At 57.6% G+C, this 24678-nt stretch overlaps 6 protein-coding genes across 6 annotated transcripts; 4 read left to right on the top strand and 2 right to left on the bottom strand.

The window, feature by feature from the left end:
- Window positions 1–287: 287 nt before the first annotated feature.
- IE81DRAFT_51513 (glutamine-dependent NAD(+) synthetase with GAT domain-containing protein) lies at window positions 288–3535 on the top strand. Its single transcript, XM_025517408.1, has 13 exons — window positions 288–414; window positions 483–614; window positions 725–734; window positions 821–927; window positions 1001–1285; window positions 1356–1473; window positions 1541–1899; window positions 1975–2343; window positions 2414–2656; window positions 2729–2927; window positions 2997–3209; window positions 3281–3305; window positions 3390–3535. The coding sequence occupies exons 1-13, from the start codon at window positions 401–403 to the stop codon at window positions 3512–3514; spliced, it is 2199 nt and encodes a 732-aa protein (XP_025371055.1). The 5' UTR covers window positions 288–400; the 3' UTR covers window positions 3515–3535.
- A 254-nt stretch (window positions 3536–3789) lies between these two features.
- On the bottom strand, window positions 3790–6768 carry IE81DRAFT_51560 (hypothetical protein). The gene is made up of 8 exons (XM_025517409.1): window positions 6290–6768; window positions 5829–6223; window positions 5663–5742; window positions 5403–5593; window positions 4566–5328; window positions 4385–4488; window positions 4118–4310; window positions 3790–4024 (listed from the first exon to the last, which is right to left on the bottom strand). Exons 1-8 carry the CDS (start codon window positions 6615–6617, stop codon window positions 3841–3843), a joined length of 2238 nt encoding a protein of 745 aa, XP_025371054.1. The 5' UTR covers window positions 6618–6768; the 3' UTR covers window positions 3790–3840.
- Window positions 6769–8801: 2033 nt separating this feature from the next.
- Window positions 8802–11161, top strand: IE81DRAFT_321799 (homoserine O-acetyltransferase). Its single transcript, XM_025513451.1, has 3 exons — window positions 8802–9318; window positions 9388–9633; window positions 9701–11161. Exons 1-3 carry the CDS (start codon window positions 9041–9043, stop codon window positions 11013–11015), a joined length of 1839 nt encoding a protein of 612 aa, XP_025371053.1. The 5' UTR covers window positions 8802–9040; the 3' UTR covers window positions 11016–11161.
- Window positions 11162–13179: 2018 nt separating this feature from the next.
- Window positions 13180–18780, top strand: IE81DRAFT_329092 (hypothetical protein; the record flags this gene model as incomplete). The annotated part of the gene is made up of 3 exons (XM_025515127.1): window positions 13180–14346; window positions 14412–18732; window positions 18755–18780. 3 exons carry the CDS (start codon window positions 13180–13182, stop codon window positions 18778–18780), a joined length of 5514 nt encoding a protein of 1837 aa, XP_025371052.1.
- A 1059-nt stretch (window positions 18781–19839) lies between these two features.
- Window positions 19840–22118, top strand: IE81DRAFT_51444 (PLP-dependent transferase). The gene is made up of 4 exons (XM_025517406.1): window positions 19840–21222; window positions 21287–21359; window positions 21432–21699; window positions 21781–22118. The coding sequence occupies exons 1-4, from the start codon at window positions 19954–19956 to the stop codon at window positions 22025–22027; spliced, it is 1857 nt and encodes a 618-aa protein (XP_025371051.1). The 5' UTR covers window positions 19840–19953; the 3' UTR covers window positions 22028–22118.
- IE81DRAFT_321796 (hypothetical protein) lies at window positions 22071–24537 on the bottom strand. The gene is made up of 4 exons (XM_025513450.1): window positions 24021–24537; window positions 22781–23914; window positions 22452–22703; window positions 22071–22381 (listed from the first exon to the last, which is right to left on the bottom strand). The coding sequence occupies exons 1-4, from the start codon at window positions 24322–24324 to the stop codon at window positions 22137–22139; spliced, it is 1935 nt and encodes a 644-aa protein (XP_025371050.1). The 5' UTR covers window positions 24325–24537; the 3' UTR covers window positions 22071–22136.
- Window positions 24538–24678: the final 141 nt, after the last annotated feature.

Here is a 24678-nt window from a genome sequence, read left to right as displayed (position 1 = left end):
TTCACCGCGTCGCACCTCGAAACCCAAGCGCGATTCTCGTCTTAAGACAGGAAATCTTGAATGTGCGTGCAGTCAGGCGTCTCGAACACACTCTCGTGCGCGCACGTGACCGGCCCGAGTCCGCAGAGACGTGTGCGGTGACTCGACCTCCACGTTGGCTTGCCCGATCATAAAGTCACAGTCACGATGCTTCACGAGTTGCTGATCCGTTCGTTGCTCGACCTGTCGTCCATCATCCGCTTGTCGAAGGAGTGGAGGAGACGTTGAAAGGAGCTCTTTGCACTCTTTTTCTCAGCGCTCAGGGCGACTCGTTGCGAGGCGCGACGTGCTCAGCAGCAGAAAAGGACGAGGAAGAGGGGCAGGAATTTGATCAGAATACAGTCTTCCCGCGCTGGGCAACATGCCTCAATACGTGTGAGTAGAGTCACCGCATCAGCTTGAACATTGTCTCAATGCGTTGCCCCTTCTGCACCCGCTTGCAGCAAGGTCGCTACTTGCTCCCTGAACCAGTGGGCTTTGGACTTTGATGGGAATAGGGACAGGATATCGAGCTCCATTAGGAGCGCAAAGGCGCAGGGAGCGAGGATCAGGCTGGGACCGGAATTGGAGATCCCGTGAGCAAACCTGATAGGAGTCGATGGGCAAGAGAGCAGAGCGAGGCTCAAGCAGCGTGCTGATTCGCACGCGCTCTTCATCCTCGACGCCCCTTGTTGGACTTTTGCAGCGGCTATGGGGTAAGTTGTGGGCGCGCACCATCCGCATACATGCTCTACAACGCTCTGTTGCTGATTTAGCATCACCATCCCGCGACATGCTCAAGTGCTTCGATCACTTTCTCGAGCAAGACACGACGCTTCACAGCTGGCAGGTGCTGAGGGAACTCCTCCAGAGCGATGCGACGGATGACGTGATTGTGGATACTGGCATGTGAGCGTATGGCCCGCATTTGGGAGGAGCATTTCGCGATGCCCAACTCACACTTCCTGTCGCACCTTGCCAGGCCGGTGCTGCACCGCTCAGTGCTTTACAATTGCCGCGTGCTCATCCACAATCGACGCATCCTCCTCATCAGACCCAAAATGTGGCTGGCAAACGATGGCAACTACAGGGAGATGAGGTACTTTACCCCTTGGACGCGCAGAGGCGAGACGGACGAGTTTGTGCTTCCAGAGATCATCAGGTCTCTCTCTGGACAGGAGACTGTGAGATTTGGCGATGCGGTGGTGCAGACTCGCGACACTTGCATTGGTGTAGAGCTGTGCGAGGAACTTTTTACGCCGGATAGGTGGGTGGTCACGTCGCGAAGAGGAGGGCTCATGAGCGAATACTGTGCTCACTCCTTCTGCACACACAAGCCCTCACATCGCTCAAGGCTTGGATGGAGTCGAAATCTTCCTCAACGCTTCTGCGAGCCATCACGAGCTGCGCAAATTGTCGACGAGGGTGGAGCTGATCAGAGAAGCGACGCTCAAGGTACGTGCGCGCGTCGACCTCGCATCTGGGAGAGCATTTTCTGAAGCAGCTTACTCGCGCTTGGCAGCTTGGGGGCGTGTATCTGTATGCGAACCAGCAAGGTTGTGACGGCGATCGGCTGTACTATGACGGATGTCCCCTCATCGCAGTCAACGGCTCTCTCGTGGGCCAAGGTACGCAATTCAGTCTGCAGGATGTACAAGTCGTTTCTGCTACTGTAGATCTGGAGGAGGTCAGAGCCTGCAGGAGCGCAAAATCAAGAGGCATGCAAGCCGCCTCGAGAAGTCAAGGGAACAGGCAGGGGCAAGGTTTCGAGAGGATTTTTGTAGACTTTGAAGTGTCCAAGAATACGAGCGAGGCATTGCTCTCTGAGCATCCCAGCAAGTCTAGAGATCCATTCTACCATCTTCCAGAGGAAGAGATTGCGTGAGCAGATGCCTGCGCGCACGCACTCTGCCTCGACTTGGTGCTGACATACACCGACGACGCATTGGACCACAGCTTGGGCCCCGCCTGCTGGCTCTGGGACTACCTTCGGCGATCTCGAACTCAGGGATATTTCATACCATTGAGCGGAGGCATAGATTCTTGTGCGACGAGCGTCATCGTGTACAGCATGTGCAGATTGGTGTACGAGCAAGCGGCGTTGCCAGACAAGACGCGCGCCTACAACAAAGAACAAGTAGACACTTCGAAGTTGGTGCTTGAAGATTTGCGAAGGATCGTGGGAGAGAAAGAGGAAAGCGACTGGATTCCTGCTTCTCCTCAGGACGTCTGCAATAGACTTTTCGTGACTTGCTACATGGGCACGAGTAACAGCAGTGCCGACACGAGAAATAGAGCAAAGCAGCTGGCTCAGGCGATTGGCTCGTGAGTGCCTCCGGGGCAATCTCTACAAGCGCAAAGCTGCGGCCGCTGACGACTATCGCTTCTTTACCAGGTACCACATCGACCTGAACATGGATCTCATCATCACTGCCATCGTCCAGCTCTTCACACTCGTCACGAGCCAGACTCCGCGCTTCAAGGTGCACGGAGGAAGCTCTGCGGAGAACTTGGCGCTTCAAAACATTCAAGCTCGATTGAGGATGCTGCTGGCGTACCTCTTTGCGCAGTTGACTCCCTGGGTGCGCGGTCAGAGTGGTAGCCTGCTGGTGTTGGGCAGCGCCAATGTCGATGAGAGGTGAGTCAAGGTATCGTCCGACGTTTCGTGTCGACTATGTTCTGACTGCCCCCTGCGTCGCGTCTCGCACAGCTTGAGAGGCTATCTGACAAAGTACGACTGTTCATCCGCGGACCTCAATCCCATCGGAGCGATCTCCAAGACGGATTTGAAGCGCTTCATCGCATACGCGACAACAGCTTTCGACTTGCCCGTACTGCAAAGTTTCCTCGACGCTGTGCCTACGGCCGAGTTGGAGCCCATCACTGCCGATTACGTCCAGGCCGATGAGGTGAGCTGACGCGCGATTGATCTGCAGGTACATCTCCAGACTGACTTCTTCTTACTCCCTCTGATCAAGGCTGACATGGGAATGACGTACGACGAGCTGTCGATTTTCGGCAAGCTCAGAAAGGTGTCAAAATGTGGACCGTGGAGCATGTTCAGCAAGCTGGTGGTCGAGTGGAAAGATACTCATTCGCCCACGCAGGTGGCCGAAAAGGTGAAATTGTTCTTCTTCGAGTATGCTAGAAACAGACACAAGATGACGACCATTACGCCTAGCTATCATGCTGTGAGTCGTGAAGCGGTGACGTGGACGTCGAAAATAGGTGGCTCACTTGTCTCTTTGGCTTGCGAATGCAGGAGTCATACAGCCCAGATGATAACCGTAAGTACAGAGAGAGGTGCGCTTCGCTGCTAGCAGCTGACTTCTACTGTCATTGTCTTCTCGCTACACGCCATCGCTGCACAGGCTTCGATTTGAGGCCATTCTTATATCCAGCCAGGTTCCCGTTCCAGTTCAGGTTGATCGATCAGCTCTCGGCGAAGCTGCCCGATCAGAGTCGGAATGAAAGGGTATTTCGTGCAATGAAGTGAAGCGCAGGTCACGACCAGACAAAGGTTAGCAGGCTCGCTTCGCGACGTCGTAGAAATCATGGAGATTGTCAAAATCTTAACAAGTCACCTTAGACGGCTCACACTCGCGTGCATACTCGTGTTGACATGTCAATCGGCCAGACCGCATGCGCGCTTTCATCATCGTTCATTCGATCCGCAGGAAGCGGTGCAGTCGCTTTGGAGTAAACAATGATCGGGGGTAAACGAAAGGGGCGTGGAGCGTTCTCTAGCCCGGCCGACTCGAAAAACAGGTGCTGGTACTCGGTCTTCTCCCCTCAGTGAATGGGCGCCTCGAGGATTGCGGTCTAGGCGGTCGACGGCTGTGTTGGAGCCGTGGGAGACGCACTGGGTTTGCTCGCATTGGACTGCGTCGGGGCGGCGGCAGCCGGATTCAAGAATGCCTTGAATTCCGTATTGTCTTCTGCGCGCGGAAGTGCGGGCAGGAGTTGGGATACCCATCCAATGATCTGTGGAGCTTTCATCTCGATGCTTGCGAGGTGAGACAAGGTCGCAGCATCTCGTCGTGGTGTTAGAGAAAGGTCACGCGTGATTGGGCAAGGCGCGCAGCAACGCTGGACTTACCGGCATCCGGACGAGGTGGCTTTGCACGTTGCGCCCTTCTCCGAATTCGACTTGGCGTAGCTGCCTTCCGCCTCTCCAAAGGGTCCGTAGGCAACGCTAGCTTTGGCCGTGGTGGAGGAAGAGTTCATGTAGGTCTGCAACGAGGATGTGCTGCCGGAAATTTCGAGCACGACATTGGTGGCCACCAGGAACGCTGAAGGTGCGGCATTCCGGACATGATTCAGACAGTTGTTGGACGGCTAAGCAGCTTTCGCCGTGAGCACTCACCGACGGGGTACATGGGAAAGGACGAGTATTCTTGGCGTGCAGTGTCGGCGTTAGGAGCCGTGGAATTGATGAGCTCCTTGAGCTTTCCGAAGCCGGGAGAAAGTCTGTGGTTTGGGCGTACAAACGGAGTGAGCGCGCCCAAGTATTTGTGGACGGCAGGGCAGGGCACCTTTCTACTCACTTGTCCTGCTGGCTAACAACGAGGTCTTCATCATAGAACAGCTCGCCGCGCAGCCAAGGTCGGTTGATGTCTACGCGCATCACTTCGAACGAAATCTTGACGTTGGATTCGAGCATTTCCTTGTTTGCGGAAGCTTGCGCGTCCGAGTGCGAGACATTGACGGAAGCCGAGGCAAAACCATAACGAGCCTTGGCGCCGAATGAGTAGGACTTGGCAGACTCTTTGGACGATTCGTTTGAGCTTTGCGAAGAGATCTCGACGGTGATTGGCGTAAAGTAGTCGACGAGCGGTCGAGCGGCGGTCCCACCGGCAGCACCTTCCGCTCCAGGAGCTTGGATCGTGGCTGCGCCGGGCTCAGGTACTTTGGCGGGAATGGAAGCTTGCTGGGCAAGCATGGCAACGAGCTTATCCTCGGGCTTTTCAGCCTGATCCCCGCTTGCCGATACTGCCTTGCTTCGCAGCGTCGAGAGCCTCTCAATTTCGGCCAGGTTAGCTGTGATCTGCTTGCTGAAAAATCCATCATCGCCCGTGGCCTTGTCGATCAGTTCGCGATTGGCATCTTGCGCGACTGCGATTTGCTGTTTGATTTCGGCTTCGTCTTGCAAGCGCTGCTTTAGCTGATAATCCTGTTTGCACCGCGCAACCGCATCGTCATTTGTTGTATTGCTTTTGTTGTTCCCATTCTTAATCGCAGCTTCGTCCCGCGTCTTGATAGCAGTGTGATACGCCTTCAAAGCGTCGTCGGTGGCTTTCTTTGCGTTGTCTACAGGACCAAATACCGCCGAAGAACTTTCAGATTTGCCCATTAATCCCATCCAAAACGCAGCCCACACTCACTGTACGTGGTTACGGCGGCTGTCTGCTCCTCTTTGCTCATGCCAACTTTTAGTTGGGCTGCATTGTCCTTGTCTTTCAGGAGTCCAAGCATTTGATTGGTCTTCAGCAGACGCTTGATCTCGAAATCGTACCAATCGACGGACTTTGTCTGATTTGTACCGAGGGCGATTTTGTCTAGGCACTTGTTCGCCCTGGTAGTGGGGCGCAGTCAATGACGGGCTACAGCATTGTTTTCCTGTTTTCTGTCGTCTCGCACTCACCAGTCGCTCGGCTCGAGCTTGACTTTGCTGTACTCGCAAGACCCATCAGAGTCCTGGACGACGGCCCATCGCATGACTTCCTAATGTGCGCAACAGACACGGGCACAAATCTAGACGTCGTTAGTATGTGTTTCAGGCTGACATTGCGAAGAGCAGCACTGCTTACCTTGCTCTTCTCGACGCGAGCGAGGGCGGAGTCTTGATCAACAACGGCGAACCAGTACTCCACCTCCTCTTTCTTGCCCGTAATGACCCAGTCCATGTATGCAGCCTGCACACGCGCGCGCCAAGTTTTGGCATTCTCTGCAACCCAAGCATCGTACACGTTTCGCTGCTCCTTTAGATTCTTGGGCCAAAGCGCCTTGGCAGAGTCTTGGGCTTGGCGGAAAGCAGCATTCTTCTCCTCGACTGCCAGCGTATACTTGGACTGCATGGAAGTGTAGCGCGAGATCAATGTCTCGTCCGTATCGGGAATCTCGGCGCTCAGAATAGCCATCGCTTTCTTGTAGCGTTTGTGACCATCGGTAAGCTTGGACTCGTCATCGATGCCAACCGGCGTGCCTGTTGAGCGGTCAGCATACAGTGTCAGTACGTCGATGGCCTATGGATCCAATGTGGCGCACTCACTTGCTGGGACCAGCTTGCTGATGGCTGCAGCGTAGCTTCTAGCCACGGATCGTCCGGTAGGTCCCATGGAAATGTTGGCGAGAGTGGGCATGTCGTCACACAGGATGGCGTTGTTGAGCTCAGTACGCTGAGGCAGAACAAGGTCTATGGCTGTGTCCACTTTGTAGTCGTCCAGATTGACGACTTTACCCGGCACCATGATGGTGAGATGCTGCTCAGGAGGTGTTGGCAGCGATGCCCTCAGAGCTTCGCGGATCTTGGTCGAAATATCGCCTATGCGATTGATCTGCTGCGATTCCATGGCGGCACGATCTGCTTCGGTCGCCATCTTGAATGCGAGTGCTTGGGTATGCTTGAGCGGGCGTGAGGAGATGGATGATCTGAGGATGGAGGCGGACAATGGAATGATGGGTGGCCGAGCATGTTTCTAGTGCTCAAAAGGAGCTCCTTTATACCTTTGCGAGTGGCATCGACGCGCCCGAGGGGTGCCCCAGCACACATCACATGCCAAGGGCATCGTGCAAAGAGCGAGGCTGAACGCTTTTCTTCTTTCTCCAACAGCTCGTCCGTACCCGCGCATCTTGCTCGACGTTTCGTCTGCAAATTCGGTGTCGCGCTCCGCTTCCCGCAATGGCATCCCGTGTGGCGGGCAAGTTCACGGAGCCCGTAGTGAACGGGGGCAAGTCAGTTGCCCCAGAAATAACGACCAGAAGGGGTGAGCGTTTCAAAAGACGTCTCGAACCGTGGTCACAAAGCCTGTACTTGATCTTGAGCAATGGAAAGAGATGTAAAGGACTGAAGCTAGCGAGCAGCGAGCGCATCTTTGTGCGGCGGATGCAAGATGCTCGCCGCGGGATCGGATCCCCCACCTCCAAGGCTGAGCTTGAACCTTGACAATGAGGCGCGACCACCCCGGCTTGCCCCACCGCCACGCCACGCTGCACGCGCGGGAATGCAAGAAAAGCCGCTAGGCGCGTAGAGCTTGCTTGCTTGCTGCTGCGCATCGCACTCACCGCCTCGAAGCGGCTGTCTGGCTGGCTGGCTTTGTACGGCTTTGCTGGTGCACTAGGCTCAAGAGGGGACAATTCTCTTGCTCGCTGGATCGCTGGGTCGCTGGGTCGCTGGGTCGCTCGCTCGTGGCAGCAGCAGCTGAGATGTTTGTGGCCTCAAATTCGACGCTTCACAGGGGAGAGTGACGACCTGACGAGCGCTGGACCATCCCTCTTTCCGCGCGCCTCTACCTACGCCTTGGGGTTCGTGCTGAGAAAAGCCACGCTGCACAAGGTGCCAGCCAACGGTTGCGTCCATCACCCTTTCCGATATGGATGTCTAGATGCCGAGCGTTTGCACTCATCACGATTATCCGTGAAGCGAAAGTACTGGGACGATGGACAGAGAAAGAGCGCGCATAGCAGCCCGGTCGTGTACCGCACCGTTGAAAGTTTGAACCCAGATCGACCGTCTTGGGAAAGGCCGGCCTTTTGACCCCGCAAGGCTTTGTTCCCGTCAGTCCCGCGTGCGCCACTATACTAGCGACAAGCACAGCAAGTGTGGTTCCGATGCAAGGAACCGCATTCCGGTCGAACACGGACGCATGCGCTTTGCCTACCGCAGCGTCGAGTTTTGACGCGACAAGTCGAGGAACTAAGCGTGGCGCGACGATGTCGGTCCTTCCTTTCGTCGGTCCGAAACCCTCACCCAGCCCGAGGGGGGAAGCGCGGGGTCCGGACCTCTTGAGCATGTCATGTCTTCGTGCAGGTCTTTTTGTCGCCACCTGATGTGCAAGAGCCGCTTTGCATTTGCTTAAGCGAGAACAAAGAAGGGAGGCGAAAATCACGCAATGGCCAACCGACGGTCTCTGATGCCCAACCGTTAATGCATTACAATGACGCTCGCCGCGCTTGCTTGAACCTTCGCTTTGGGGAAAAAGACGTCCGAGATGAAACTCACATTCAAGTATTACTTGACGCTTGCAACGTCTTTGACCCGCTTACTTCTGCGTGAATTGAATGATGTTGCAATTCGTACTTCTTGCCTTTTGGTTTGCATCACACACTCGCTCGCCCACGCTGTCGAGGTCGAGAGATGAGTGGTTCGAATCGAAGAAGCTGCGTGAAATTGAATGGATCTTGGATCACCAATCACGTGAATAGGCGAGTGTCCAGACAAGACCCTTTGGAGTCAAATTCGTGTTTCAATTTTGAATCATCCAAGATTGTTGAATCACGAATGGTGAATGGAGACGATAAGGTATCAAGAATCTTGAATGTGAAGCAAGATCAAGAATCAAGAATTCTTGATTGTGAATCAAGAACCACGAATGTCTTGCACGCATCAGACCAACACTCACGTGATTCGGGCGAGCACGCCACACGCGCATGCATCAAAGACTACGTGAGCCGCACGTGCCGCGGCGCTAGTCATGGGTCTTCAAATCGAAAGTCAAGAGTTTTGATGGGAGTTTGAGTATGCTCACGATTCCTGATTACTGTACCTATATTATATGCATATATGCACGGCGCCTTAATCGCGTGCTGAGAGCGAAGAAGCTGATCGGAGCGGTGACGGGCCGTTCGCACTTTTGAGAGCCACAATCGTGAGTCAGGCCTATTTCGGCCAACACAGCATCGGCGATGCCCGTTCCCCTCCCCATCTCCATACGTGCCACTGCCACTCGAACTACTACCCTCGCCACGCGCACTGAGAAACCCGGGGCGTAGGGTACTGTCACTCATCCGACCCGCCTGAAGCATGGTCGACCATCCCGGACAGGAGCAGGCGATGCCAGCCTCCACCTCGCAAGCAGCTCTTCCCATTGCCGGACCCACCTCCCCTCAGTCTGCAGCTTTGGGCAACGCTGCCACTGGCGGCCAATCGTATCTGCTGCTGCCCAGCTTTACGCTCGAGTCCGGTGTGGAGCTGCAGAATGTGCCAGTAGCGTACAAGACGTGGGGCAAGCTGAGCGCGAGTGGGGACAATGCCATGGTCGTGTGCCATGCGCTCACAGGAAGCGCAGATATCGAGGATTGGTGAGTGTGGATCGAAAAGCTTGCGCTGCAGTAGTAGTGCTTCGGCTGAATGCTCTTTCTGGCTCGCAGGTGGGGACCTCTGTTGGGTCCCAGCCGGGTGTTCGATCCCACTCGCTTCCTCGTCGTCTGCTTGAACGTCCTAGGTAGCCCGTATGGCAGTGCGAGTCCTTGCACGCGAAGAGGTGGGGAGGTCAGAGGAGCGGATGGATCAGAACGAGCAGGCAGGCCAGTCGTGCACGCCGATGCGGATGGAAAGGAGACGGTGCATTGGTGGGGTCCAGAGTTTCCTGCCACGAGCGTGCGGGACGACGTCAGGTGAGCGGCCACATAGCTACCACGGCTGGCTATTTGCCGTGCTGACGCGCGCGTGCACTCATGACAGGATCCACAAGCTGGTGCTTGACCATTTGGGTGTTACACAGATAGCGGCAGTCGTCGGCGGCTCGATGGGCGGCATGGCTGTGCTCGAATGGCCACTGTGCTTCCCGGTCCGCTTTCCGACGGAAGAATCGGCCAGCGTACCGCAAGGTGCTGCGGCGAGTACGTCGGCTACAAAAGGAGCTGATCGCAATGCCGCGCAGCCCCAACGACCATACATTCGAGCCATTGTGCCCATCGCCACTGCCGCTCGACATAGCGCTTGGTGCATATCGTGGGCGGAAGCGCAGCGGCAAAGCATCTACAGCGACCCCGCATACAATCACGGCTACTACATGCCCTCTGCGCCGCCTCGCGCTGGTCTCTCAGCAGCACGGATGGCCGCACTTTTGACCTACCGCAGCAGGGACTCCTTTGAGAGCAGATTTGGCAGAAGGACCGGCGGTCCTGCGAAGGGCAATGGCAAGGTTGCTGCTGCCGAGATTGCAGCGTTGAGCGTCCACGACGCCGCGGGCCAGCACAACGAGGGCAATTCGAGTCCTCGCACGCATGCAGTCGACAGAAACTCGAGCTCTCCCGTCCCAACGCTGTCGTCCATCGGTGCTCAGATGGCCGCGGCGAGCGTTTCAGAGGGTCCCAATGGTACTGTGCCACCTTCCTTGCTGGACCCAGCCGCCGCTCGTAACGCTCTCCGCGCTCCGACGAGCACAGTCAATGCTCCAAAAGTATATAGCGCGCAATCTTACCTGCGCTACCAGGGCGACAAGTTCGTGAAGCGGTTCGATGCCAACTGCTACGTCCACCTCACGCGCAAGATGGACACGCATGATGTGGCTCGAGGGAGGGAGGACTGGACATTTGTCGACGAAACGGAGCGGGAATCTGAAGTGGAAGGAAATGAAGACGACGAAGCTCTGGCGAGGGTGTTGAGTCACTTGTCGTCGAGCAGTGCGACCTCTCACGGACCGCCCCCGCCGCGCGTGCTCATCGTCTCCATCCAGTCCGACGGCCTATTCATGCCAACAGAGCAGCAGCTGATGTATGATCTCATCAAAGGAAGCGAGCTGGTCACGATCGAGTCTCCGGAGGGTCACGACGCATTCTTGATAGAGAGGTACATGCTCAGCTATCACGTAGGTACATTCCTCGCCAACGTGTTGTCCAATGACGACTTGGGACCGAACTTGTATGCGGGCGCAGGTGTCGGCGAGATGGAGTGGAGCAAGTGGAACGGGGATGCTGGGTACGAGGGCGGGGATGATAAGGTGCAGGTCAAGGAGAGCGTATATGGAGAGGTCGAAGACGTGACGCGTTGGTAGCCAGCGGCAGGGACGAGCTCGGACGTCATTGACGAAGGAAGACCGTGTACAACGCTCGGTACAGCCCCCCAATATAATCGTTTGGAGCGGGTCCCAAGCATCGCTCTCGGAAAAATTTGGGAATTTCTGATCGACGCCACTCTGGCTTTTTTTTTTTTTTTTTTTTTTTGCTCGCCAAGGTAAGGCGCTGGACGATGTGGCGGCGCCTTTTGAGCGAGGTGTCGGGCTGAGTGCCACACTCATTGTAGCCAACCAGCCCGTTGACGGAGGTCGTGGGCCAATAGGCATGCGAGTGCCGATTCAAGGTTTGAAGGGAATGCGAATGCGGATCGACGCCCCTGCATTGCATCCTGCCTGTCCTTTGCTTCACGTGGGCTAAGGAGCATCGTGATGGGGCAACTGTTTGCTTGTGCTCGTGGACTGTGTAGCCATGCAAGCGCGACGATCACTGATTGCAGAAAGATTTGTGAAACGCGATCGACAAGGAGTCAAAGTGGTTTATTTTCACGGGGACGGAACGTTGGAAGGTCGCGATCGAGCGATCGAGGGAGGAGTTTTGCCGAGGCTTGTTCGTAGCAGCATGCAGTCAGGACGCGGCGGGTGAGCGTCATGTGCGGCTGCCCCGAATGCCTGCACTGCACTGCACTGCCTGCGAGATAAGGCACGCCACTCGTGGACTACACTAGCGGCAAGGCGCACAGCGACGAAGCGGAATCGTGCAAACTTGACGCTCCACCTTCTTTTCCCCTGCTTGATGCTCATCATGAGCAATCATAGCACGCCAGCAGCAAGCAAGCAAGCAAGCAAGCAAGCAGCACGCAACGATCGGCAGCGGGGCTGTGTTGCTGCGTACAGTATGAACGCGTATACAGTCACGAGTAGAAGCATCGTCGGCGCATAAAGCTGCTCGATCCTCCTCCGCTTTATTTGCTGCAATTGAGCTGCAGTCTGCAGCAAGTCTGCAGACCCTTATCAGCATGCAGCAAGCAAGCAGCAGTCAGTCTTGAGTCACGAGTGGCGGCAGCGATTTGCAATTTTTTGCGAGATGCAAGCTTGCGCTCGATCGTGATCGTGCCTTGCGTAGGTGGTGTAGTCGCAGTTTGAGTGGTGAGTGTGGTGTGTGTAGGTCGGTCTCTCTTGACAGACAGACACCCGCAGGTGCGTGTCAAGCGCCCCCCAATCCGCCTGCCCTGCCCTGCCCTGCCTTTCCTGCGCCCGCCGCCCCCACGCCCACGCAGACGCCCACGCAGACGCCCACGCAGATTTTTTTGGACCTGCGCAGCGGTGCGATGAGCGAGCGCATGGAGGCGCTATCGCTGATGCTGCTGCTGCGTGCTGATGCGTATACGCGGCGTGAAGTCACGAGTCATGAGTGTGCAATTCATATTTTGGTTTGTGATTGCTGCTGTGTGCATGCATGCCGCCTCGAGCGCAGAGCCGCACCGCACCGCACCGCACCGCACCGCACCCGCGAAGAAGAACCAAAGGCAACAAACACAGCTAGCAGCAGCAGCAGCAGCAGCAGCAAGCAGGCTTGGCGAGCATCATTCATGATCGCAACACTCACGACTCATCGCGACTCACACAAGCGCACAGCAATCGCATCTCTCCCGCCGCCCGCTCTTGCATCACCTCCATCATCCATCATCCGCATCAGCGAGCTACGCACACCACCTGCGACCTCGCTGCTTGCCGTCGCGCCCCCTCGGCTTAAATCGACTCCTTCCACGGGCCCCATTCCGCACCGGCTTTCCCCTCCCCCTCGGCTCGCTCATTTCGACCCTTGGGCGTGTTCCCTCGGCTTGCTGCATGTCATCGTTCCGCATCATTTTCTCGACACACAACTACTGTACACGCTCAATTTGGACGTAGCATACAACCAGTGCGCCCTCATCATCACGTCACTGTCAGCATACAATCGACACCTTTCCCCATCATCACGACCGCGCATCCCACCCCGTGAACAATCTCGCTTCGCACACGGCGTGCTGCGATCAGACTCGCTCTTCATTGCGCCCATTGCGATACGATATACCGGTAGCTCGCACGTAGTGGCGTGGCGAAGGTGATACACAAGTCGCATTGCTGCTTGGAGTGCCTACCTCCTTCCACCCGCAGCTCATCTGTCATCGCTGCCACATTCCTGCCCGAGCCGCACCGGGCCATGGCTCCCATCAGCAGTGCGATTGCTGGCGAGCAGACAGAAAGCAGCCGCACGCTGGACAGCAATGAATTTGCCGTACCTCAGGCTGTGCGGCAGCACAGCAAGCTGATGAGCCATTCCCCGCGCAGTCTTGGCAAAAGTACTGGCAGCGGCAGCGGCGCATACAGGGCGCCACTTTTGCAGGCAGCTCCAGTACCTCGACCTGGCCTGCCTCGTACGCTCTCCTCTTCCTCCGTAGTGGAGACCATCGCTTCCGGTCAGAGTTCGAGGGCGCAAGCTGGCTCTGGACGAGCGCAGGATGCTCCGACATTCTCGCACAAGTCTCCTTTGAGCGTTCAGACATCCACCGCCGCAGAGCCTTCGCTCGCAGTCGCCGCTCCTGCTCAGGCCTCCTCTGCCACTCGAGCTCCCGCACCATCTTCCACACCCGGCACCTCGAAACGATCGCTTGGGGACGGCGAGTACTTTCCATCAGGCGCAGTCACCGCATCTCAGTCGCGCGCTCACTCTCCCGCACCCAGAGGCGACCGTAGTACTCGCGCTTCACTCCTCAACAGTCCGGCTGCCACTTCGCTCGCAGCTGCCGCTGCCGCTGCGCAGCTCCAGAAGGCCTCTTCGCAGCGCAATCCCGAGGCTGCTGCTCAATCGCGCGCCCGAACATCGAGGAGCAATACGCTGCAAGATCTGAAGCGCTTCAGCGCGAGCATTGGCGATGCGGCTCAGGCAGCGGCTGGAGCTGTTGCGCCAATGACTGCGCCCGCATTCGGCTCCGAACAGCGAATGTCTGCGGACCAACAGAGAATAGCCGAAGCTCGAAGAGCATCCCACTCTCGAGGGGGATCTCAGGGCGAAGCATCGAGCCCCACAACACCCACAAATCGTGCGCGCACGGGTCCTACCCAGCAGCCGCCACCGCCGCGACCCCTGACGGAAGCGGAAGAGCGCGCTCGAGCTGCCGCAAAGGCAGCAGAGCAGGCAGCATGGGAGAGGACTCGAGGTGCTGGGAGCGACGTCATGAAATTGCGAGGAGGCGAAGCGGACGAGAGACGCAGAGCTCGTGCTCAAGATGACGAGGATAGCGATGATGGCAAAGCTGCGGTGGCCAGCGACTGGCGCGAAAGCGATGTCTTGCCTAGTCTCGAAGAGTGCGAAAGGTTTCGATCAGAGGTGAGTGTGGCAAGAGCATGTCCCAGCGCTTTTACGCCAACTGATCACGCTGCCCTCGCTCGCAGCCCGTAGATGTGCCCAGTGCAGATGTCCTGCTGGAGAGGGGCATTTCGGACTACACCCTGCTGCCCCGTATCCTGGGACGAGGAAAATTCTCTACCGTGTTCATGGCTTCCAAGAATGGCGAGCGATCCGCAGTCAAGCACACGGCCCTCTTTCCGCATCATCAGCTCATCTCGACTAGGCTGTTGAGGGAACCGACCCTCCTCGCAGAGCTGCCCCCTCACCCCAATCTGGTCTCCGTCATCGAGACGGTCCGCACGCCTGGCCACTTTTATCTCGTCGAAGAGTATCTCGGCGGCTACGTCACGCTGGAAGCGTTGATACCGCTGGTTGGAGGCTCCGGCAAGACGGGTGCTCCGCAGCCGTCTGTGCTGCCCGTCGATGTCGCCAATCGCGTGCTGGACCAGCTCATCAGCGCTGTGCACGCCATTCACTTTCCTCTGCAGATTTGCCATCGCGACATCAAGCCGGAAAATATTCTCGTTCATCCCGACACTTTGCAGCTCAAATTGCTAGACTTTGGATTGGCTACGCACTACAGCAAGAGCGAGCCGAAGCTGAGCACTTGCTGCGGCAGTCCTGCATTCCACTGCCCCGAGATCGTCAAAGCTCTGGCGAGCCCACCGGGCGCCGTCTCCTACTGGGGACCAGAAGTCGACGCCTGGACGTGCGGCGTCACCATGCTGCGTTGCCTCACCGGGGTGCGCTTCCCTCTAGGTGCGAATCACACGAGCTTGCGCAGCATGTCCATCCGCGCGCAACGGGCGGTAGCGACGATCGCGGATGCTCCGCTCAGAGACCGGGTCAGCGCGCTGCTAGAGATGGATGGCGCAAGGCGGATGCAGCGGTTTGCAGCCCTGGCGGCAGATCTCGAACGCGAACAGGGCGAGCCGGATCGCAACCAAAAGGCGTTCAAGAGCACGACATTTATACCGATGGAGCCCACGCATTCTATGCAATTGCCTCTTCTCACTGGACCCCTGTCGCGCCGCGCGACTCTCTCGCCGGGCCGAACCACGCCTGCCCCCTCGAGTCGATTGGCGACACCCGTCGGGTCTCGCGCTGCCAGTCCTGCGCGCACACCTCGAGGGGAGGAAGGCCCTGATCAATGCTCTATACCGCCAATCGTACTGCTGAACCCTACTCTTCAGCAGCCTCAACGCGTCCTGAGCTTCATCAAGTACTGCTTGCGATGCGCCGGCATCCTCTACCATGCCTGGCCGGATTTCTCTGCTTCGCTGCTAGAGCCTTCTACGCCCGGCGCAACGTCGATGGCAATGTTCAATTCTTGGAATTCTGGACTAGCACGAGGTGGGAGCGGAGAGGTATCGGGATTGGCGAGTCCGACGACGCCACTCTATCCACCCTCTGGTGCTTCCGTCGCCAGCGAGAGGAGCGATGGCTGGGCGCACGTGCACATTCTGCAGTGCGTCATCGAGCTGCCAGAGCCAGAGCCGGAAGAGTCGGACAGCGGGTTCAGTCTGGTGCAAAGCATCATGGCTGCGTTTGGCCGGAGGCCGTCCAACAAGCGCACCATGTCCACTCCTGACAAGCCGAGATCTACTGATCGGGAACCTGCCAAAGCACCAGGCACGCCTGGACATGCCAAAGCCACTCCGGGCGCCAGTGGAAGGCAAGGCATGATCCGCTGTCTCTCCTTCTACATCATCCTGCGATTTCCAAAGATGACGACGTCTAGCGGTCGTCCAGCGTTCTCGAGGCAGACTTCGCTCGCTCCCAAGCGACAGCGCGCCACGTCCTCTGCTACTTCTACCGCCGCAGGGTCAGAGTCACCCACAGTGTCTCGAGGGCCCAGTCTTGATGTCGACACCAGCGCGTTGACCGTGCGCCCCGACACAAGCGAAGAGGGTAGAACAAGAAAGCCTCGAAGCCGCCCTCTGAGCTCCCATTCCTCATCGCACGTCCCCACCAGAGACTCTATCACTGGCGAGAGTCTCCAGTTGACCGTCGAGACGATTGAGCAGCTCAAACGGAGTGCAGGCACGGGGCAGCCGAGGTCTCCCTCGTCTTCTCGCGCCCCTTCGCGCACTCGGAAGCAGAGTCGCGCTCCGCGTGCTCGCAAGGCAAAGGTCCTTGTGCAGGTCACCGACGAGCGAGCTCTCGAAGCGGTCCGCAGTGCACTGAGCGTTGGCGGCACTACCGAAGGTTCGGATGAGGATCCACTCCGGGAGGATGATGAGCCCGTGACGCCGCAAAAGGGAGATCAGCAGAGTCGTCGGAAACATCCGCACAGGTCAACGTCCAGCCTGTCTGTCGCCTCCACTCTGCGCACACCGAACGAAGCTTTTGGGTTGCAAACACCTAGAAATACGTCTCGCGATCGCGCGCATCGCGCCAGTGTCGGTTTTCCATTTCCGTCGCGCGAAGACGAGCAAGAGACAAGAGGGCGACGGGGAAGGGACAATAACGATGCTTCACGTGGGTCCCGTGCACCTAGTCAGCTCTCTACCGTGCCACTCAAGGAGGAGTCGCCGTCGGCAAGCGATGGTTTGAGACAAGCTCTGGTCGGCTTGTCTGCCGCTCTAGACTCTCTGGTCGGTCCTTCCAAGCTGCCAGCCGCGGACAAGGTCCCGGAGAGTGCCGTATCCTCGCAAGAGCCCTCACCGCTCCAGTCTCCCCGCCAACCGACTTCGCGAAGTTCGAGCGACACTTCGTCATCAGCTTCAGCCAAGGGCGCTGCAGAGGCGTACGAGCAAGCCAGGACTCTTCTGCAGGGCCTCAACAAGCACCTCGCCCACGCGGAGCGAGAGGGTGCACCTGCACTAGAGGACATCATCTCGCCAGAAACGTTCACCCTCTTTAGTACGGTATCGCCAGCCATGGGCATATGCGATCGGGAACTGGAGGGCTTGCCAGCGGTGCCAGCCGCCGTCGCTCAGGAAGTTGCTCTCAGCGGTCTCGCTACAGCCGCCTTGCAGATCGTCGCTCGGCATGCAAGCCCGCGCGAGCTGTTCATGGCTGCACAAGAGCGTTTGGAGATGCTGAGCTCGTTGTCAGATCCTCAAGGCAGCGACGCTTCCATGCGCGAAGCCTCCGAGTCGGCAAACCAAGAAAACCAATGGGGAGTCGAAGTGCCCGATTTTGCACGAGCCAAGGAGCCGCACAGGCCATGTTGTGCCGCTATGGAGAGTTGCGGCATCATTGCTCTGCTCGCGGTGATTGTGCCTCGCATACGGACAAAAAAGCCGCTCAGTTTCATCCAGCCGCTAGTGCATCTTCTCCCGAGGTCTGTCAGCAGCTGCTTGGCGAATGCGCCAGATGAGGATAGCGCAGCTGACTCACGCATCAGTCGCTCGGCTTGCTCCGCCTCGATCATGCTGGCAGTCTGCCATCTCGTCAAGGCCATCACTGATTGGGAGGCTCAGAGCGCGGGAGCCTCTCAGACGTCAGGGCCGAGCGGCGAAATTCTGGAGATGCTTTTCGGCGTCTTTTTGGCTTGCGCTGCGAGCCTTCCGAAGCAAGTGGATCCTGACGATGCGGAGCGCTGCTACGCTGCTGCAGAGCTCCACTTTCGAAAGAGGCATCCACGTTTCACGCTCTCGTCTGGCGCGTCCGCTCCCGAAGCGGTTACATCGCCCGGCCGCTCGGCCACACGGGGCGCAACTTCCAATGACGAGGTGTGGCAAGCGTTGCGCGGCACAACCACCGCTCTACATCTCGAGCTGCAGAATCTAGCGTTCAAGCGGGAGGCCCCGAGTCCATCGGCAAAGGAGGACGATGGCATGCTTCAGCGCAATGCGACTATGAGCGTGGGCTCCTTCATGCTGCTGGTCCAGCTGCGCGCGCGCAAGCTCAGCTCTATCCCCGCATGGTCGCCTGACGAAGCCGAACGCTCCATCTCCGATGCGATGCCCATGCTGCATGCATGCTTTGGCGCAGGACCTCCCACGTCTCTGAGCTCATCTGGCACAGGCCCGCCAAGCAGCGGCGAGCTGCTGGCTGATTCTGCTCAGCTCTGGCTCATGTGGTGCTTCGAAGCGCTCCAATCAAAGCATCTCCAAACTGAAACTGTGTACGTGCTCTCGCAGAGCTTGTCGACGCACGCTTCACTCTGCTCTCGACCAATGTCGCGACATGTCAGCCTGCGCTTGTTCTACGATCTCTTGTCCATGCACGCGCCTATCGAGCTGGCTATGGACGTGCTTCTGGACAGCTTGACAGATTCGCCCTTTCCGCAGCTTCGAATGGCCTGCCTGACTCTGCTGCGCGAAATGCTCGGCGAAAAGCTCGGCAAGCGCAAGGATGTCAAGGGCGTGCAGCTTCTGGAGCGTTTGCGACGGGTGGTTTTCGTCATGCCGTCCGGTGCGCCCGACTGCGAGCCAAGCGCCCATCCTGCAGCAGATCAAGTAGAGCAAGCACATGCTCTGCTGCGCTCTTGGTTGGAGGAGCAAGGAGCTTGGATGGGCGAATGTTGCAACTTGCTCTATTTTTTGCTCAAGCGAGATCGCGAGAATGAGGTGAGTGGCGGCGGGGATCGTCTCTTTCCCCCCTCTCCGATTAAAGCGACTGCTTACACACTAGCGATTTCGCACCTGCCGCCCTTCGCAGACTGGCATCCACAATGCTGACAGCTTATCAGCAGTTGAGACTGCTTTGACGCGCCCGCTCACAGAATGGCTGAGGGCATGGTCGGAGCGTCTGTGTCTGTGCGGCGCTGCATCGGCCGCCGATGGAGATCGAGATCGAGACTGCGAAGCGATGCGCACGCAGTTGGCGTGGATCCAGATTGCTCTGGAGCGAGCCGAGGAGGCCATTTTGGACGTCGAGAGGTCATTGTAATCTTATGTTCGCAGTAATTCACTACATCAGAGAGAGAGAGAGAGAGAGAGAGAGAGAGAGAGAGAGAGAGAGAGAGAGAGAGAGAGAGAGAGAGCGAGAGAGAGAGAGTGAGACAGAGCTCTTTTCAGACCCGCGACCGCTTGTCTCGCTCGTGCGATTCGTTATGGGATGGCCAAGGTTCATATCGAGTGGACTTTTGAGTCTGCTTGCTGAACAACCCATCTGTCTGATTTTCACGTGTGGAAAGGACCATAGCTAGATATGATTTGACTTCTAAAATCGCTGCTTACGAGGAGGGCGCTACTCTCAAACAGGCCAGGCGGGGCCAGCTTGCAGCAGCAGTCACGAGTCCAAATTTTGGACCTTGAATCACAATCAAAAATGGAATGGGCCGTTTGGCATGTCCTGAGCCAGCTAGCCCGCAGAAATCGAGACACGTGATCGTCATGCACCTCTTGAAGCTCTGCGGGGCCATTTCTCCGAGCGGATCGCTGCTGCGTTTCGCCTGCGGGCGTGCGGGGGGTCGATCGCTAAGCCGTTGCCTGCGAGGATGCGCCTCGCCGGCTCGGAGGCCGGACCGCGATCCGAGAGCTCTTGCGCGTGCTGATGAGAGCTTATAGCACAGCTGCTTCCATCTCGAGCGACAACGACTGCAACTTCGGACTCGGACTCGGACTCCAGCATCGCTCGAGCTCTGCGTGCAAGGTCGCAATATCTCGTAGGCCTGGACTGGACTGGACAAACATGGCTGGAGCAAGAGAGCCGACGAGCGCTGCAGCAGGAGGCGCGCCAGGGAGCGTGTCGCCGGGAAGGAGCTCCATCCTGCCAGAGCTCATATCTCAAGGTCTGACCATCAACACTCTGCGTCACGCCGTCTTTCTCTACGTCGTACACACCTACCTGCTGCGTGCATGGCGTCATCTTCGAGCGTACGGTGTGACGCCTACCATCTATCAGCTGTACACTTCCATTTCGCGCTTGCTCTTGAGCCTCACGCTCAAGATCCCCGCATTGAAGCGCAGGGTGAACAGGGAGCTGGACAGCGCCACCAAGGGCATCGAGGACAAGCTCATCGCCAAACCTCCCGCGGGTCTCAATGTCACAGACACCAACGAGTCGCTGCCGACGCGTGGAAAGAGCAGAGAGTGGTTGCTTCAGGCGCTCGAAGAGCTGCAGAACTTGGAGCTGGCCCCTTCGCAGCATGGCGATGAAGGACACAGGGGCACCGAGCGAGCAGATGGACAGCGTGTGTGGAAGGGAGGCAAGATCAGCGGTGCCGTGTACCATGGCGGTGACGAGATGAGCGAAGTCATCTCCACCGCCATTTCCAAATTTGTTCTGACGAATCCGGTGAGTGTAGCACGGCACGCAGCCGCATGTATGCAGCCACGCGTGTGGTCCCCACTTTGCTCACCCGTGAGTCTGCGATCGCGCACGTCTTGCTCGCAGCTGCACCCAGACGTCTTTCCTGGCGTAAGACGAATGGAGGCAGAGGTGGTGTCGATGGTGCTGAGGCTCTTCAACGCGCCAGCTAGCGGTGCCGGTACCACGACGAGCGGAGGCACAGAATCGATCATCATGGCAGTCAAGGCAGCTCGCGATTGGGGTCGAGTCAAGAAGCACATTACGAGGCCAGAGATCATCGTCTCCTCATCAGCTCACGCAGCTTTCCACAAAGCGGCCGCTTATTTCAAGATCAAGATTGTCACCGTAGAGGTGGACAGGGTGACGCGCCAGATCAAGCTTGAGCAGGTAAAGAGGGCCATCAACGGCAACACCGTCTTGCTCGTCGGAAGCGCGCCCAGCTTTGGAGAAGGTATCATCGACGACATTCCTGGTTTGGCTGCTCTTGCTAGGCGCTCCAGTATCCTGTGCCATGTCGACTGTTGCCTGGGCAGCTTCCTTGTCCCTTACCTTGAGCCTGCCGGTCTTCCATCTCAACCCTTCGACTTTCGCGTCGATGGCGTCACGTCGATCTCGTGCGACACTCACAAGTACGGCTTTGCACCAAAGGTGAGAAAGAGCAGCATGCGCGTGATCTGGTGACGAGGAGCTGAGCGGTGCTTTGCGTTGCCAGGGCTCGTCGGTCATCATGTACCGTACAAGCGAGCTGCGTCGCTTTCAATACTACGTGCAGCCCGATTGGACAGGTGAGCAACTCGACGGGCGCGGCGCACGTTGGCCTCGCTGATCGCGTCAAATCCAACCCCTTGCCATTCAAGGCGGAGTATATGCTTCTCCTTCCATAGCCGGCTCGAGACCTGGTGCGCTGATCGCAGGCACTTGGGCAGCGCTGATGACCATGGGCGACGACGGTTACACTGCTTCGTGCGCCTCCATCGTCGGTGCCGCACGCCGCATAGAGCAAGCTATCCGGGACGAGATTCCGCAGCTGGTGGTCATGGGCAACCCGATCGTCTCGGTGGTTGCGTTTGCCAGCGCGGGTAAAGTCAACATCTACGAAGTGGGAGACAATATGAGCAAAAAGGGGTGAGTGTCTGGCGCTGGTTCGTGGCTTGGATGCGCTGCCCTGCTGACGCAGTCGAGGTCATCGGATCGTGTCGCGATCAGATGGCATCTCAATGGTTTGGCGACGGACCCACCCGCTGTGCACATTGCCTGCACGCGTCTGACGGTTCCCGTAGTTGATGACTTTATCAGCGACCTCAAGGCATCCGTAAAGGAAGCGAGAACGCGATCAGCACAGCCTGGCTCCATGGCCGTTCTCTACGGACTTGGCGCCAGTAGCGCCATTGGACCTGGACTGGTGACTGAAATGGCGTCCAGATTCATCGACACGCTGTACAAGCTAAGGTGATCAATCAGGAATCAAGAGCGCTCGAAGGTGGCGACCTGTCCCGCTCGCTGGTAATTGTTGCAATTGTAATGTCTTGCGTCATACTTTACATTTGTTCTGCATTTGCCCCTCACCTTCTCGCGTATCTGCTGGAGGTGTCGCGAGAGGAGGATGGGGCCAGGAAGGGATCTGAAGTGTATAGATGTGCATCTTGAAGTGGAGGTTGGGAATACGTCATGTTGCCAAAAGATTGTTCGCCTCCAGTCGCAGCCTGAGTGTAGAGGTTGGAGGCGTTGGGATCCACAGGCTTGCGGGCTTGAGCAAAAAACACTCGTACAGGCCGATGACAGATGTTTCGGATGCTGTACGAGTTGTCTGTTGCATCGAAGGCCGAGTTTCAGCGTGGCTGTTGAAGGACGACATGCACCGGAGATGAAGGACTCACCCTTTGGAACCATAAAAATACCACCCGGCGCCAGTCTGAAATCCGTGCGATGTATCGTCACATCTACAGCGCCCTCGAGGACCACAAAGACGTAATTGTTGTCCTTTGAGGGTTTGTACGGCTTGTCGCCCCCGATCTCGATCTCTAGCATGCCAGAAGCCATGTGATCCTCGAGCGTGAAAATCTTTTCGAAACCAAAGGAGGCGTTGGCTGCGGGACGTGGCCTGACTTGCTTGCGTGTGCAGACGACGCCTGATGGTGCGCGCGCATCAAGTGTCAGTGCAAGCGGTCTGCGGCGCGCATTGCACCCGCGCGCGCACGCAACTCACGTCTTTCCACTTCCATCCCAGCAGCTGCGTCCCATACGAGCGCATTGGGCGGTGTCTCGTCGTCCCACCCATCCTCAAAGTTCTGCGTAGGCTCATCTGCGGCCGGGCCAGCGTACTCCGTAATCACCTCGACCCCCTCTTCATTCTTTGTCACGCTCGGCGTCCTGGTTGCGCCATTGCCTATCGGCTTTCTGGCCCTTTTCACCACCCTCTTTTTTCTCATGCCGCTGAATGTGCCCTCTCCTTGAGCTCTAGGCACGCGGATGATCTCTTTGAGTACAGGAACCGCAGCTCCTCTTGCCACGCGTCTTGCACCCTCTTCCTCCTCGCTCTCCTCTTCCTGAACTGCGGGCAAGCTGGGTCGACCATAGCGCACCGTCTCCCCTCGCCAGTGCTCCAGTGGCGCGTATCTATACCTTCCGCTCCGTCGCAAGCCCCCTTCGACCGAGGCAGAACGCTCGCGATCGCCTGCAGACACTTGTTCCACCACGCGCTGCTGCTGTTGCGAAACGTCCGTGCTAGCCGCTTTGCTCTTCGCAATTGCTCGTTTTGGGGCACTTTGCGAGGCGGAGGGTTGCTTTGGAGGGCGACCGCGTTTCTTGGAAGGAGCAGCCGCTGACGCTGCAATTTTCTTTGCTGCTGCCTTCGATTTTGCAGGAGCTCGCGTGAGCGGAGGCGAAGGTGAAGGCATCAGAGCGTCATTGTCAGCAGCGCCATTGAGCATAGCTCGCACATCATCCTCTTCGTCCTGGCTATAATCTTCCAAACGGGCAGATCGAGCCGCCGCAGCCTTCCTTCTCGCTGCCAATCCTGCAGTAGGCGCAGACGTCTTTTTGCCATCGTCCCTGCTCTTGCTCGAGCCAGCGGCAGCCCTTGGTTGCTGGAGCAGATCCTCCTCGTCCGAATAGACATCGTCCATATCGCGCGGACCATTGCCGCTCAGATCAAAAGAGTTGCCGGTGCCGAAATCCACTTCAACATCGTAGTCTTCGTCTGGCAATCTCGTGACGCGCCTGCGCGAAGGGCCCAAGTCGTCTTCATGATCGACCACGGATCCTGCGTCGGAGTCTTCGTCGGCAGGTCGAGTGTATGCGCTGGTTCTGCGAATCGCTCTCCGCGGTGATGGAGGCGAGCCTGCGGTGGGATTGGGAGGGCACAGCGTGTACGTGTGGGAGTGCTATGTGAGCTGGCACAGCTTCAGGCACACGCATGTATGCGCTTCTCTATCGCTTGCACTCACTCTGTTCGATGTCCATTCTGCTGCTGCTGCTTGCCGCTGCGCGATCGCCTCTTTTCCTCTTTCGTAGTGATGTTCTGGTCTCATTCTCGCTCTCCTCCTGCAAGCTCTCCTCGCCGCTCTGCGCCCAGTCCTCGGCATCATCATCCTCATCATCCTCATCATCCTCGTCCAGGGCTCGTTGACCTGCTGCCAAGTACGCCGACAAGTCATCGACTCCTGCTGCTCCTCCCATGGAGGGCGCCCTCATGCCCGTGCGAGATCCCACCCCTGCCTCGTGAAACATGCGTGCCCCGCGTGCTGGCATCTTGCTGATCCGTCGTGCTGTGGTGTGCTGTGGTGTGGTGTGGTGTGGTGCGTGGTGTCCGTGTCGAGATCGGCTGTGCACGTATGCGCTCGGACGGGGTGCGAGCGCGCGCTGCCCAGTACGAGCTCGAGGACCTTTTCGGTCGCCTGTGAATGTGAATGTGAATGTGAATGTGAATGTGAATGTGAATGTGAATGTGAATGTGAATGTGAGTTGTCTGAGCGAAATGGCGACTCGATCGCAGGCGCGATCGCAAACGCGCACTCACCCCGATCCACGCGTCTTCTTTGCGTCTTTGGGGATGCGAGCGCAAAGCAGCAGCTGCAGCAGCATAGCATGGAGCAAGCAACGCGT

Source organism: Ceraceosorus guamensis (genome assembly GCF_003144195.1).
Source record: "Ceraceosorus guamensis strain MCA 4658 unplaced genomic scaffold IE81scaffold_15, whole genome shotgun sequence".
NCBI lineage: Eukaryota > Fungi > Basidiomycota > Exobasidiomycetes > Ceraceosorales > Ceraceosoraceae > Ceraceosorus > Ceraceosorus guamensis.
Note: the sequence above shows the minus strand (reverse complement) of the source record. Positions and strands in the feature narration are given on the sequence as shown.